This window comes from Schistocerca americana, chromosome 6 (assembly GCF_021461395.2).
Source record: "Schistocerca americana isolate TAMUIC-IGC-003095 chromosome 6, iqSchAmer2.1, whole genome shotgun sequence".
In the NCBI taxonomy this organism is placed as follows: Eukaryota; Metazoa; Arthropoda; class Insecta; order Orthoptera; family Acrididae; genus Schistocerca; species Schistocerca americana.
The window spans coordinates 335,676,457-335,691,718 of NC_060124.1; the positions used below are offsets into that span (position 1 = coordinate 335,676,457).

Sequence of the window (15,262 nt, forward strand, 5' to 3'; positions counted from 1 at the left end):
TCAGTAGAGCAACGTTTACCTTTGTGTGTAGTAGGTTAAGTTTATAGTGTATTTTTTCTGTGTGTAAATGTTCCGATTTTAGTGTAATATTTAAAGACAATGAGGCACACAAGATTAGTGCGATTCAATTTTGTAGATGTTAAGGAATAATAGTATTTTTAAGCAATTGCATTTTGAAGAAAAAAAATGAACGTAGGTTTAAGAATATGTTAAAAATTTCATGTTGAAAAATGCTTTAAAAATATTTTTAAAAAATTCACCAGCATGTAATGATGAAAGAATTTTTCATTAGTGTGTCACGAATATTTTTGAACTGTAGTAGTAACGCAACTTATGAAATTTAATATTATAGTGTATATGTTGTTCTATGTATTTATGTCTATACCGATCTTGAAATATGCTCAATCATAATTTACTAAACAACATGAGTGCAGGGTGTACATCACCCAAGGTACCTCATGTGTTGTGGACCAAGTACAAAGCAAATCAGTAAACGCGACTACCGCCAAGCACTGTTAAAATATATTGCCATCTGCTAAGGCAGAGATTTGCACGAATTTGTAGTGTAAACAACAGTCACAAATCTAACATTAATCTAGGAACTTGCACGCTAGGCCTAGATTATAAAATGTGTACAGTAATGCGAGAGGCAAAGTTTTGTAAAGTCGAGCCTGGCTCTGGAGGGCAAGTACGCAACGAGTGGGCAGACATGACATGGGGACTTACCTCAGATGAGACGTAAATACAATTGTATAGTCAAAAAATCTGAAGGCAAGTACGACTCTAAGTGGAAAATAAAAAAGAGATAATTAGTGCGAGAGACTGGCAAAATCCAGCACTAGCCAAAATCCAGTTCAGACTGAATGAAATACATTAGTGTTTGTGAACTAATCGAAACAGTTACTTTAAGCAGTGTGAAAAACTGTGAAGGTGAAACTGTGATATGGACAGTGAAGTGCTAGTATTGAACGTTTAACAGCGGTGAGGACGCCAAACGCCAATATTACGCACGAAAAACTGTGAATTTACTATAAATGTGAACTGTTAACGTGAAGTGAACCCACAGTCAATATTTTTGGGACAGACTGTAGTTTCAGTGAGCACAATAATGCGAGATTGGAATGCGATGCGTGGACTGTTGCAAAACAGCGACCGCAGAAACGGCGAATGTTTGTGCTAAGTTCGTATTGGGACACTCACCAGTGCCTGCGAGTGCGGCGAAAACATAAATAATTTTATTAAGACAAAAACTGACGTGTAATGGAAACAGTGGCGCATCAAAACTTCATTCACGGGAGAAGATCCATGTCATGTTTTCTGCAAGACAGTGCTAGCTTGACACTCGGAAACTGGCGAAAACTTAACAACAACTGCCGCACTAATAAATGCTCCTTTCCCACTAGCGTAACCATCTGCAGCGGGAAACAAATATTACGTTGGTTGTGTGTGTGTTTCATGTACTACGTCGGAGATGCGTAGCAGAGCTGACTCCTGCCAACAAGAGCGGGGGGCGGATATCATCCCACTCCGCCACGCCCGGCCGAGACAGAAGCGCATCGCCAACGGTGCAGCCGATCAGCTGATTCTGACGTTCCGCGACGGCGAGACACACGCTGGCGTCGAGCGGCCGTTGACCTCTCCGCAGCCGCCGCGAACGCCGAGCACCGAACACACCAACCGACGCCGTCGCGAGCCAAACGTCGCGGCGTAGATCATCAACGACACCGCAATCAATTGTTTTAATGACCTCATTTTTTGCATAGTGCAACAAAAATATTTGTATGCACATCCTGTACTCCAATGACATTCCAGAAACTATTAAGTGAAAGTGACCAAAGCAGTTAGTCTGTCGCTCCGTCGAGGTTTTCCCCAGGTTTCCCTACGGCCGCGCCAAATGGGGAGCGAACAGTTGACACCCCTGGGACTTAAAAATATTCCGGACTAACTCGTGGTTGTATACCTTGAACCTCATCTGTATTACACTTTGTGTGCTACGCACCTCAGTAATTACAACATACGATGTGACATATGTAAACTGTGAAAGAAAAATCTGCGTGTGGACACTGTGGACATGAAAGTGGAAATATTTATGTCAAAAAACACGAACATTTTTTATGACATAAACATTTCGGGGGGGGCAATATAGCGTCCCCAGTGCCATATTACGAAAAGACTTTAAATTATTTATAAAGAAGACATTCATAATTTGTAAGAGATTTTTTTTATCATGTAGCCGTAAAATAATAATTTTTCTGTGTAGGTTTAGATTGCAAAGAAATAATTTATGACAGAATGATCTAAAGAGACGACAAGATACGCTCTTTTGTTAATTTTTTAGTCGACTTCACTTCTTCTCTTGTCTTGAATGTGTCTAGAGGGACATCTTGCGTGTGCTGACAAATGTAAGCATATTTGTATGAGTTAAACATATAATATAACTATTTAATATTATTGTGCACTTTTAATTTGTAAGAGGTGATCCCGATTTCATGTCCGCCTTACTTGAATTAACCTGCATTCAAGTAATTTACAGCTCAACAATCGCAGCGGCCGATGCAGCCAACGACGCCATTACGTGGCGATATTAACTTATGAAAAATTAGCGGAAGCGGAAAACTCGCCCGCTATTAGCATAATATTAATTTTTCTCCACAGCCGCACGAAGTAGCAGAAATACTTAGCTTTAAGATTCTTATTTTCAGTAGCATAGCCGAGACCCAGAGCCAGGACTCTGACTACAATACAATGGTTAACGGAGGTAAGAAAATACTCTCGCGCGTGTGTGGGCCGCAATTGTAGTTAATAACTAAAGATCTTTTGCTTTAAAGTCAACTGACTAGCCGAGGAAATTTATATGAAAAGTTTATTACATTGTTCAACTTAAATATCATTTTTATTAAGGCCCACCACGTAAGTCGGCAACAATCAAAAATAATAATAACAATAATAATATATATATTAAATTACGACGACCGACGGACGCGAGATCAGTATTAAAAGGGGACAACTTATCTGCGAATTACGTATTCTTGGAGAATCCTGAGGTGGCAGCGTCGCTGTCTCGTACACTGTCCGCTGCACCTGACCGCTGAGAACATCGGCGAGATGCGTCCCGATTTATACGTCTGTTCGGCGGTCGTCTCCGGAGTAGTTAAGAATATAGAGTTTTCGGAGGATAACAATCCCACCCGTGCCCAGGTATTCCGCGTTAGGCACAACTTAATCATTGAATTAATACAAGGCATGATTTGAAGCAACTTGAGTGTACGCCTGAACAAAGAGTTAACGGTGATCAATTGCTAACTGAAGCTATGCAGTTGCAAGCTGGGCTTAGTAAGTTGGGTTCGAGTGACACAGAGGCTACTGACGAACAGGGTAGTGCAACGCGAAGTAATCCCAATGAGTCAGTCCGTGGCACTGTGAGTCAAGAACATTCTCACGTAGCCTTAGAATCCTTGGAAAGGTGGACGAATTTGATTTCATACCAGTTTCAAAATTTTCCAGCGCTGTTCATCGGCGAATTACAACAACTGGTAGAGGTTTTATGGCCATTGGTACGTTCTGAAAAACACGCGGACGCACTTGGTTGGCGTCTCGCTTTAGGAGATCCTTCAGGTTGTATAAGATTTGGGAACTTTGGGTGACTTAAGGAGAAAGGTTGTCAGAGGCAGAATATCGCCGAGAGTTAGGGCCGAATTGTTGCATAAATATTTTCTACGCGTCCAGTCTCAGTGCGACACACTCCATCAGTATATTGCGGAAATTCGTATTGCAGTCACAGCACTGGAAACGTCAGTAGCCGAGAAAGAAGTCACTGGACATATTTTGAAAGGCATTAAGCCCGAAGACAGGTCACAACTGATGTTTTTACGGAGACTTGCCGGCTTTCTCGAGTTAGATGACTTATTGTCTAAAATCTAGATAATACGCTTCACTGATGAGAAAAGGAGCTCCGAAAGAAACGAACATGTGAAAAGGGTTCAGAGTCTGAGGGGTAGGCAAACGGTTCCATCAAAGGCTAAAAGTTATTTTCGGTGTGGTGATACCAGTAACTTTCTGCACCACTGCCCTCTACAGTATGGGGAGCGTCCGAACAGCTGACACCACAAGCGCGGGCGTCCGAGGGACCTTTACGACCCAAACGGTGTATTCATAACGGGGCAGTAACTAGTCGTTTCTGACATTTTGTATGTGCTTATGTGAATCATGAACCTCTCGGCGGCCTCAGATTCAGGAATCAGTGTTTCTCTTGTTGATCATAGTATTTGGAGAGGCTCGCCATTTCTAAGGGCGCTCCATTGCAGGAAACTCAGCAGAGATATCGTACTGCCAATGTGCAGGTGTTGCCTCTAGTTGGTTATCTGCGGGGAAGTATGGCTATACCAAGTTTTTCGTGGCCAGTGGAATTAATATACGTCAAAAAATTATCAGTTAATCGGTTATTGGCCTGTAACTTAATGCAGCGAATGGCCTAAATTCTTAATTATAATGACAAGAAGATTTCTTTTAAAAATTTTCCTGGCAAGTATTTTAAGCTGTGTGCGGTGCTTGGCAGACGCTCCAATGGGTTAATAGTGTCGCGATGCATGATACTCAGTTCCAGGTCAGTCGTTAGGGGAACGTGAAGCAAAAGCTCTATTGGAAGTACTTTTGCGCTTTCCTGATGTAATGATCAATAAACTGAGTCACTAACAGAAGCCAATATAAGATCAGGTTGACGGATGATATTCCGTACCGCAACTTCCATACCGTTGTCGCTAACCGAAATGAAAATTTTGAGACAGCTGATTGATAACATGTTTCGTGACGGCGTGATACGGTCTTCAACCTCGTCCTATGCGTCGCCCATGTTTCTGGTATCTAAGGAGCTAACTGGTAGATATCGTCCGATGTTGGGTTGTAGAGTTCTCAACAACAAAGTCATTTCCGAATCTGCACCACTACCGGACTTGCATAAATCTTTTACCTGGTTTGCTAGGGCACGCTCTTTTAGTGTCCTAAACCTCAACGAAGCCTACCACAAAATTCCTCTCTGAGGATTCTAAGCAAGTGACAGCGTTCTGCACCGACTGGAACTTATACGAATTCAGTCGTGTTCCGTTTGGCTTGTCCACTGGTGCGGCTGCATTGTCACGTCTGTTCGATCCCGTTTTGCGTGACCTGAAGTTCACGTCAGTTTATAATTACTTGGACGATGTAGTTGTGTATAGTGCTACATTTTCTGAACACCACCGGCATATTGAGCGAATTCTCGTTCGTCTGAGGGAAACGGGTTCGACAATGAAACCGTGAAGGTAAATTTGGCTCGGAGTGAGATATCCTTTCTAGGACATTTGCTAACGAAGGGATTAAGACAGACAAGGAATGGAGTCGGGATCTTCAGAAATTTCCGTCCCCTAAGAACCGCAATGTAAAATTTTTTCAGAAAAATTGTGCCAAATATTGCCCACTTTGCGGCTCCATTGAATGACGAGAAAGAAAGGGGTGAGTTTCCAGTGGGGGGGGGGGGGGGGGAGACAGAGTAAGCCTCCTTTGACGTGATTTAAGTAACTTCAACCAATTCACCCGTTTCGGCCATTTCTGATTTTGAACAAGCTTTTAATTGTGCAAACTGACGCCTCCAGTTCTTGTGAAGCTGCCATGCTTTTCCAAGAACATGATGGAGAGCGTCGTCCCATAGCACATGGCTCCGGTGCCTTGTCGCCAACAGAACTGAAATACTCGGTGTACGAATGGGAGTCACTTGCAGTAATGTTCACTTTGGAGAACTTTAAATCTTATATGGAGTACCAGCATTTTGTCCTCGAAACCGGCAGTCAGCTTTTGAGCTGCGTATTGGCTATACCCAGTAAACCATACAACGCTTCGCCAGGCGGAATGTGTGTGTTTCTGTCTTTCGCTTCTCCGTCAAGCATTTTCGACGAGAGTCGGGTAGTGCACGCCCTCAGGCATATGTTCCAAAAAAATTAAATTGACCAGCAGCCGTGTCAAGGGTCCTTCAGCGCTGAAGTGGCTTCTGTCGTTTTAAAGCAGGTACCCGAGCTCTTCGGGACAAGCAGAGCCAGGATCTGTGAACCCAGGGCTCAAGCAAAGGCTTCTTGCTAAGTAACTGGTGCCGGACTATAAATTAAGGAAAGGCATTGTGTGTTATAACACCAAGAGTGACGAATGTTTTAGGACCTGTTTACCAGGGAAATTAGTTCTGGGTATCTTTAAATATGTTCATATATCCCAGTCTTTTGGGGGCATCTGGGCGTGAATAAAAATTTGGCGTAAACTATGCAGCAACTGACGTGGACTAGTATGCGGAAGAACGTGCATAAATTAATGGGGGAGTGTGGGGATTGTAAGATTGCCAAGACCAATTCCAATCCCAGGCAGAGGTCGCTTCAGTCCACGCGCAAAAGTAATCCCATGGACATAATGTTTATTGATTACGTCGGATTGCTCCCATATAGAAACATGGGAATCGTTACGTTTTCGTGGCAGTGGGTGCCTTCAGCAGGTTTTTTGTGGCTGATCTTGAGCACTGGAATGACCACGGCCATAACTGTTCGGCGTTTGTCTAGAATTTTTTCTACCTTCGGCTCATCCCGGTCGTTAGATAGTAACAATACTCCTGCATTTTTGTTGAGGCAACTTAAGCGCTTCTGTTTTAATAATGCCATCGCCCATCACACCGCCATACCATACTACCCTCAGCCGTCATTTGCCGAAAGAGTGAACCACAACTTGAAATCAGCACTGATTATTTTCCACGCTGAGTTGCAGCGCAGGTGGAACTAGTCATAATTGTGGCAGAACATAGACTTTAATTCGGCACATCACGAAGTTTTGAACGCAACAACTGCCTCGCTGATGTTAAGTTACCCTCTCGATTTCCCGCTCGCAAGTTTGTGCTCTGTAAATGATCTTTTGTCGGACTACGTCGTAAGTCATCCCTGAGGTCATTCAGCTAAACTGGAAGAGAGCCACGAAGGACGCAGAACTTTCACGCCTGGAGCACGCACAGCTATATGATAAGGGCCACCGAGCATGTTAAGAGGAAGTTGGTGATGACGTCTTCACCTTTGTCTTTCGTGGCTAGGAATGGGGCGACGCAACTATATCTGGTATGTTGGTTTCTCGGTTTGTGGTAACCTGAGAGGTCTTCCGATTGTTGAACCCAGTCAGCCTCTCAGTGCACAACCTCATCATAGGAAAGGTTTCCAGGGTCCACGTTTTCCACGTTAAAAGGACAAGTTAGTTTGTTTAAGTAAACTTGAACCCCTTTCTCAATCCTTGGGGGGGGGGGGGGGGGAGGGGAAGAGGGAGTGGTGTTCTAAGTTCAAGTGAGAGTGGTTGAGCTGGGCCGGCTCGTACTCGTATCGATTTATAGTCCCGTCAATCGTAGTAGTGGGGTACGATCTTTGGTGGTTCTCCACATGAGGACGTCTACTGGCATGAACGAGGGTAGTTAGAATTTTCGGACTGAGTTGGAAAGAGCACTTGTTAGGTGCGAGGCCGGCCTACCTTCACTGTCCGGAGCCGACAGTAAACAGCTTTTCCGGAGCACATACATCGTCCCAGGAAGGCGATGTTTTGGGTTGGCTCTGGTGGCAAAGAAACACCATCTCTGGCTTCTGCGCCTTGTTGTGCTAAAGTAGTGGTGCTGTCACTAGTTTCTTCTTCCCTGAAGGTCTACCGTGTTTGTGTTTATGGGGGTTCACTCCAAAAGAACTGAACTTTACCTTAATGGATGCAACTCTCTTTCATTACAGATGTTAGTCGCAGCTGTTTGCGAAATGTGTCGAAGTTACGTGATCTGTGTTACAGTTACGATAATCAGAAATGCGTGTTTAAATTTATCGTATTTCTAGTGGCACATCATATATAATGTTGAGGGCTCAACTATGAGTTATCCTTTTTAAATGTAGGGAAGTATAACTTAATCTGAGTGCCTTTTAACTGTACCCATTTTAATTAAGTATTTGTAAAACAGCCTGGTGAAAAAAGTTCAAATGGCTCTGAGCACTATGGGACTCAACATCTGAGGTCATCAGCCCCCTAGAACTTAGAACTACTTAAACCTAACTAAGCTAAGGACATCACACACATCCATACCAGAGGGCGAATTCGAACCTGCAACCGTAGCGGTCGCGCGGTTCCAGACTGAAGAGCCTAGAGCCGCTCGGCCACACCGACCGGCCAACCTGGTGAGGTTGTTAGCTTACACACCCTCAGATTTAGTATGGTGATTTCTGCTAAAATAAGATTGTAATTTTCCACTGTAGTTGTTACGTGTAGCCTGATAAGCCAGGTTTGACACAGGGGACTCAGTAGCCCCACTGTACCTGTAAATATTTGACAAATTGCTTAGTCTTAATTCTTTAAAAGATCATTTGCTGACGTCAGTTCCTAATTTCATTTCTTCGTTACCATTTCACAAGTTGTTAAATTTCTTATTTGGTTTTGAAAGCTATTTTACTGACATCACAAGTTTGTTGATTCTTATTTAAATATACGGTCATGCATATTTTCAATTGAGAATGTATTCTTGCTTTCTAGCCCAGCCCTACCGCTGAACAACGTATTAAGCTGCTTTAGAGTAACTACACTCAATCCAATACTCATTGGTAGGATCTTGGAACATGTAATTATTTGTGTGAACTCAAGTTGTCTATGACTGTCATCTGTGTCATAGTTTTAATAATCTGGAGTGATTTTCGCAGTCATTTTGAGTGGTATCTCTGTAACGTGACACAGGTTGTCAGTTAATAAATGCAACTGCTCTTCCTATTTTCTTTTTCTCTCTTCTTTTGTATCAGAATAATATATATTACTATCTGCACTTCCGTTACTGTCCTTCAATCAATTTATTCGAAACCACATCTCCTGATGCTTACAGTTTGTGTTCCTCTGGCCCTCCTTTAATCTGAATAACTCTTTGAATTCCAGAGGGTGTTTTAAACTGAACAGAGCTATTTAATCCATGTCACAGCACACAACAATCTTCTCTACGGCTCTAGTCAATCCTCTGATATGCTCTTCTTCTTTCGGTGTCTTATTTTCCCCAGCTGTAGTGTCGTCTCCAGGAGTGGCCATCTGATAGTCAGTTTGTTTATTCACAGTAGTTTGAACTTCATGTTCGGTTTTAGCTTGGGTTGCCGTTTCACACTGATGCTTACTAAATCTGCTAAATCTGTGCTTGTTTCTTTCCTCCTTCCCTTGTTTTCATCTACCGATGCCTTAAACTTTTTATTAAACTCCTTTGCTTTTTACTTGATTTTCTGTGGCAGGTTCTCTTGAAGTTGAATACCCAGACTTAATACTTTTTCCTCAAGTTTAATTTGCAACTGAAACCTTTAATCGATCTTCGCGGACAGTTTCTGATTCTTCGTACTTAAATTTTTATCTCTTCATCATTCTCTTGGACCAATCATCAGCTTTCTCATTGAAACTTCTCGTCACTCTGTTTATACTGATAGTTAATCTTTGTGTCGATGTGTATTAAAAATACCTGAAGAACGGAAGATCAAATGCAGGAGGGGCATATGGAGCAGTTCCACAAACCATTTCGGTGCATGCTACTTTCTCATTCACGACGACTGCTGTGCAATCCTCGCCATAGGTGTTCTTTCTTTTGGGACCAGGTACTGAGCTACCTTCACCATATCCTGATCCATATGTGGTGATTTGATCACTCTCTGCATTTCACTAACGAAACCCTGCAAATAAGATCTCCGACTAATTCTCCATATATTACACTCTCTATGGATAGTCTCCAAGTTACAGACATCCTGTTCCCTTACATTCATTCTAATTAAACTCCTTTCCCTGGACCTGGTCAATCAGGGCATTACTTAATTAGGCCCAAACACACATTTACAATTACCACTTGAACAACGAAAAGCCGACACAGGAAACTAAAACACAATTCAACATACTGTCACCAAAAATTAAATTCCACTCCAAAATAGGACAATACTGAGAAACAGCAAGAACAATGCTAACCAGTTAATTAAGAGGAACACCGCAAAAGAAGCATATTTGCTAATTATTCTTGGAAGCAAATTAATTTCAATTTTTTATTTCAATTTCAACTGCGGATTAGAGATCCAATGTAGGTAGAATCGTAGCAGGGTCACCAAATATGTTTGTGACTGTTTTATTTGCGTGCTTACATAGGCTCAAGTACTTCAGTTACAACTGTGTGCAACAGTTTGAATTAATTATAAAGGTGTATCTCTGTCGAAGCATGAGTCATGTTACAACCATACTGCCAAATACAATTAGTAAAAGAATATAATCAGACTGCGACATGAAATAGGGCTTCCAAAATAATCCAAATTATTGCAGCAGGCCTGCTGTTAAAAATATGCATATAAAATTGCTCGCAAGATCTAAATGAATTTCCAGAACACTGAGAAAATAGAATGAATAATCGTTTGACTTCAGAGATTTAAATGGTATGCAAAGATCAGAAAGTGATGAGAACCTGCGAGGTTGTCATCAAAGAACAGGTGTGAAAGTACAAACTTTCGGTTCTTAGTTGTTGCATGATTACACTGAAAGAATGGTTAACTTAATCTTTCAGTGCTTGCAACAGTTACTCGCACTTATTATCGTGCCTGCAAACGATATCTAAGCCTCATTACCCATTTACTGAGACTGAATAATATCATGAAATTCTGCAAGTCAAAGAACAGAAGATTGCATGTGCCTTAATCTGCTGTTGATTGCAGATGGCAGAGAGGAAGTCCCTCCACATTGCCCAATGGTGGAAAAGTCTACACACACGGCCTACCAAGGAAGAAGACTTTCGTCGCCGCCCACCGGGAAAGAGATGATTGTTGTCCGCAATTTCGGTTAAGTCTTGCTTTTGATCCTGCACAACTTTTTGTGCACAATTGAGATGGCTTTTCAGTATTCAGTATTGTAGTAAGTAAAACACCAAAATTCAGAGTTAGTAACAGTTTTGCAATATTAACGTAGAGAGGGATGCAGTTCTTAACAGTTCTTCTGACTTCCCCTGTCCACAGTTCAGTTTACTAACCTGTGCTCTGGGCTCCACGTTAGTACTTTCTGGAAGCTAGCATTCGGAATCTGTCCCCCCCCCCCCCCCCCCTCAACTAAATAATAATATCTATTAACCAATAAGAAGTTTCATTTCAGAATTTAAACAACTGTCCTTGCTGTCTTCTATCAAGAGGTAGACAAAATTCTTGACAAAGACAGCTCCCTCGGTTTTTATGGTACTGCAACTGGACTCCCACACCTCACTTTGTTCTGCGTAAGGTATTCCACTGCAAAGACAAAGTTCTTTTATCAACAGCTACCGTCAGCTGCCCAACTTGTAAAGACTGTGAGTGAGCCCAAACTCAAGTATTTAGTCTGCTACCTTACCAGATTTTCTCAAGAAGGCGACTGCACTACACATGCACATAGCGGACTGCTATGCAGTAACAAGTAATTAAGAAAAATATAGATTTTATTAGCAATGCATATTACATACAAACACACACACATATACATACATCCACCCCCCCCACATATATATATATATATATATATATATATATATATATATATATATCATTATAACAAACCCATGCTACTGTTTGTCCTCTGATAGGTGCCAAAATGTGATTCACATCGTCCTTCCTTGTCACAAACACTACAGTTTGAAACAGATGTGCTGGCAATGTTCAAAGAGGAACCAACCACCAGCTCTTGGCAGGTGGCACAGGCGCTGAACATGGGTAAAAGTGCCATATGGCATGTTGTCTGTTAACACCAGCTCCATCCATGCCATCTGCATTAAGTCCAGGCAGTATGAGAGGGAAACTATCCATGCAGTGTACAGCTTATGCAGTGGTATTTACAAAAGTGAATACTCCAGCCATATTTCCCGAGCTTCGTTCTATTCAGAAATGAGTGAATGTTTATTAGCGATGGCGTATTAAACATGTGCAACATGTATATTTTGGCGGACGAAAATCCGCGTGCACAGGTGATTCAAAATCAGCATCACAATGTCGTTATTAACATATGGGCAAGGTAACTGGTGACCATGTATACTGCCAAAGAAACAAAACCAACATACCTCACATTTATTAGAGATAGTTTGCCTACCCTGTTGCATGTGGTGCCACCGAATTTTCGGATAGAGATGGGGCTGCAACACGACAGAACTTCAGCACACTTTGATGCTGATGTGCAGAACTACCTCAAAGTTGCTTATCCCAATCGATGGACTGGCAGAGGTCGACTAGTTCCATAGCATAATCACCAACTTTGACGTGTCTCGATTATTTGCTGTGGGAAGTTTACGGTGTACTGGCACACCTGTAATGTCAGTGGAGGACTCTGTTGCTAGTGTCCACAGGAAAACTGAAATACTTCAAAGACTACCACACGAAATGGCTCACGGATGTGAGGCTCAGCAGTACTGACAGGTTATGCATTGATGTAGAAGGTACACAGTTCGATGTCCGTTTCTGATGTAGACAGCGTGATGTGCCACCCATGTTGGGTTCATTGGTGTAATGTAGAATGCACATCCACTTGAAACTTCGATGCTCTCCAGTGCCCAGGGGTGCATTTCTAAATATGTGTCCCTTCTTGAAAATTGATCATGGTATCTTCCAATAAAACATACTAAGCATTTTCGGTGTTTTTGAGACATCCTGTGTATTTGTAATTCGGTGATACTGTCACACAACAGCAACAACAACGACTTGCCTCTGCTATTAATTGTCTGTATTTACACATTTTTTACTACTGGGGCAGCAATTTCCGTCTTTAACCGACAAGTTATGACACAAAATAGCACTTAGACAGTCAGTACTTGGACAATCACCAACTGGATTGCATGCTGCTCAGTTGGCATAAAGCGTCTGGGCTTTTCTCAGAGAAGCCAGGACAATCTGAGGCTTGCAAAATGCATAGTCAACGGGTCAGATTTGACGATGGAAGCCAGCTGACCCAAATAAACTGGCAAGCCAAAGGCGAAACACATTGGCGAAAAATGCGTGAGCTGCTCATTAGTTTTCAAAATGGCCTATCTCCGTCAAGTATCAGTTATATGATTACATCCATAGTATGATCGTTGATTGTGATAAATAAGGGTGTTACCAAAAGTTGTAGCAAATCGTTCAAAAAACGTTTGAACATAGTACCAATTTACGCAAAATTCAGCTCGTTTGGGTACTTTTGAACATGTCTAAAAATTCAAATACATCTGAACATGACAGCTCACGTGTGATGGCGAGTTGTCAGTCAGCTGCATCTCACAGTATGTGTTCTATGCACAGCCTGAGCTGCAGCTGTCTCGTCAGCTCCCGCATATGAAAGACACCATGGCGCTCTCTGAAGTCTTCCATGTACATGAATTCTATAAATATTTTTCTCAGGAGCATCGTTTTATGTCTGCAAATCCCTGTTGCATCGTTTCCAAATTCAAACAATTTATTCTCCATTTTGGCTTACAATGCCCCCATTTAGGATGAGACAGACGTGACTACATTTTTGCCACTTTCGAGTTGTTAGTACCTTAAGGTAAACGGAATCAAGACCTACGGTACGATCAAACAATTGTAACTCTATCTTATGTGGTTTCCTTTTTAGTTGTGACCGTGTCTACATTTTACAAAAAGTAGTAATGATCAGACAGATGGAAGAGCTGGTCCGTTTTTAGAGCACAGGACGCAGAATTAATTTGTGAAACGGAACAGCTTTTACGTTTCTCTGATCCTAACAGATCTACTAGAACCTGCTTCTCCCGCTACTTCTCCTTAGACGGATTGTCACCGTCGCTCTGTGACAACAATGAAATGCAACTTCCTGGCAGTGAATATAAATATCGTTTCAGTTGTGAATGGATTTACAAGCAAGTAGGGCCGTTGTGGTGTCCAGAGGAAGAAGGATGGTGAAAATGTACCTAGAGAAGGAACAGAATTTGGTAGAATCTCGTAAGTATTAGAACCTGTTTCTTAGCGTATATATTTCGGTAGTAAGTGCTATTATTATTTTAGTGCTGTTACTGCTGTTGTCATTATTATTATTATTGTTTATATTCATAGCTGAGGAAGATCGTGATGTGGAGATGCTCAGGACATTCATTGGTTCAGATACAGGTGATGACCCTTCCTAGGAGCCAGACAACACTACGGATTCTGGTGAGTATCCAGACAATTACTAGACACTGTAGCAGTTCCAGTTAATTTTTTTCTCTTCCTCTGAATACTTGTCATTTTATTGTTACAGACTGCAGTGTTGAACATGGCACATCCCTTATAAAGAATGTCATAAAAACTGCTGAGGTTGCAACTAGTGCACAAGTAAATCATCGCAATCAGGAAGATGAAATTTCAGATGATAATGCTAGTATTGAGAACAGTAACAAAACAAAGAAATGAAAAGGGACAGCGGTTAAAGACTAGTGGAAAAGACATCAAAGGAAAATCAATGGACAGCATGGTCGGGCATATGTTTCTCCGAAGAATTCCGAAGTTCCAGCAAGAAATGTGAAGCCAAAAGATTGCTCTAAATGTCCACCATAGTGTGGCAGTAAGTTTACTGTGCTAGACAGACGAAATGTGGTAACTCACGAAGTAAGACGACCCAGAAATTATTGTGTCATAGAGGGATCTGATAACATTCAAGTGTGTATGTAGTTTTTCTCAAAACATTTGATATCTCTGAAACCTTTGTGAGAAATACTATCAAAAAATGAGATGAACATCATATAACTGAGAAAGAGCGAAGATGATGTTTTGAGCCAGGGATAAAGAGACCAGAAGAAAGTAAAGAGGCTATAACGAACACTTTAAGAGTTTTCCTACTCTTCCTTCTCATTACAAGAGGACAGAATGTACAGCAGATTATTTACCTGCCGATATAATTATTAAGGTAATGTATGAGTTATATCGGAAACAATGATTTGTGGAACGAAAGACAATAGAGAAATTACTGCTATATAAAGAGATATTCACAAAGAAATTTAATCTGAAATTCCTCAGGTCACGAACAGACATGCTTGATAAATGTTTAAAGTTTTCACACCTTTTGCCTGATGAAAAGGAAGATGACGATTTTAAAAGGGAACAGGAAGAGCATTTGAAAAGAAATAGCAATAAAATTTATGAACATTAAGAAAGTAAGTGCAAGAAAATGAGAACCCTTGCTATCTTAATTTGACTTACAAGCTGTGTTTTACTGCCCTACAGTGAATGTAAAGGTAGTATTCTATAAAAGAAGGCTTTCTGTGTACAATCTCACA

At 41.5% G+C, this 15,262-nt stretch overlaps 1 protein-coding gene across 1 annotated transcript in view; it reads left to right on the forward strand.

Moving 5' to 3' along the window:
• Positions 1-14,399, forward strand: part of LOC124620127 (E3 ubiquitin-protein ligase BRE1A-like) — a 37,968-nt gene extending 23,569 nt beyond the window's left edge. The window contains exons 3-4 of the mRNA XM_047146798.1: positions 14,064-14,117; positions 14,248-14,399. Coding sequence (XP_047002754.1) covers positions 14,064-14,117; positions 14,248-14,399 — 206 coding nt within the window. The remainder of the gene's footprint in view (positions 1-14,063; positions 14,118-14,247) is intronic.
• The last annotated feature ends 863 nt before the right edge of the window (positions 14,400-15,262 follow it).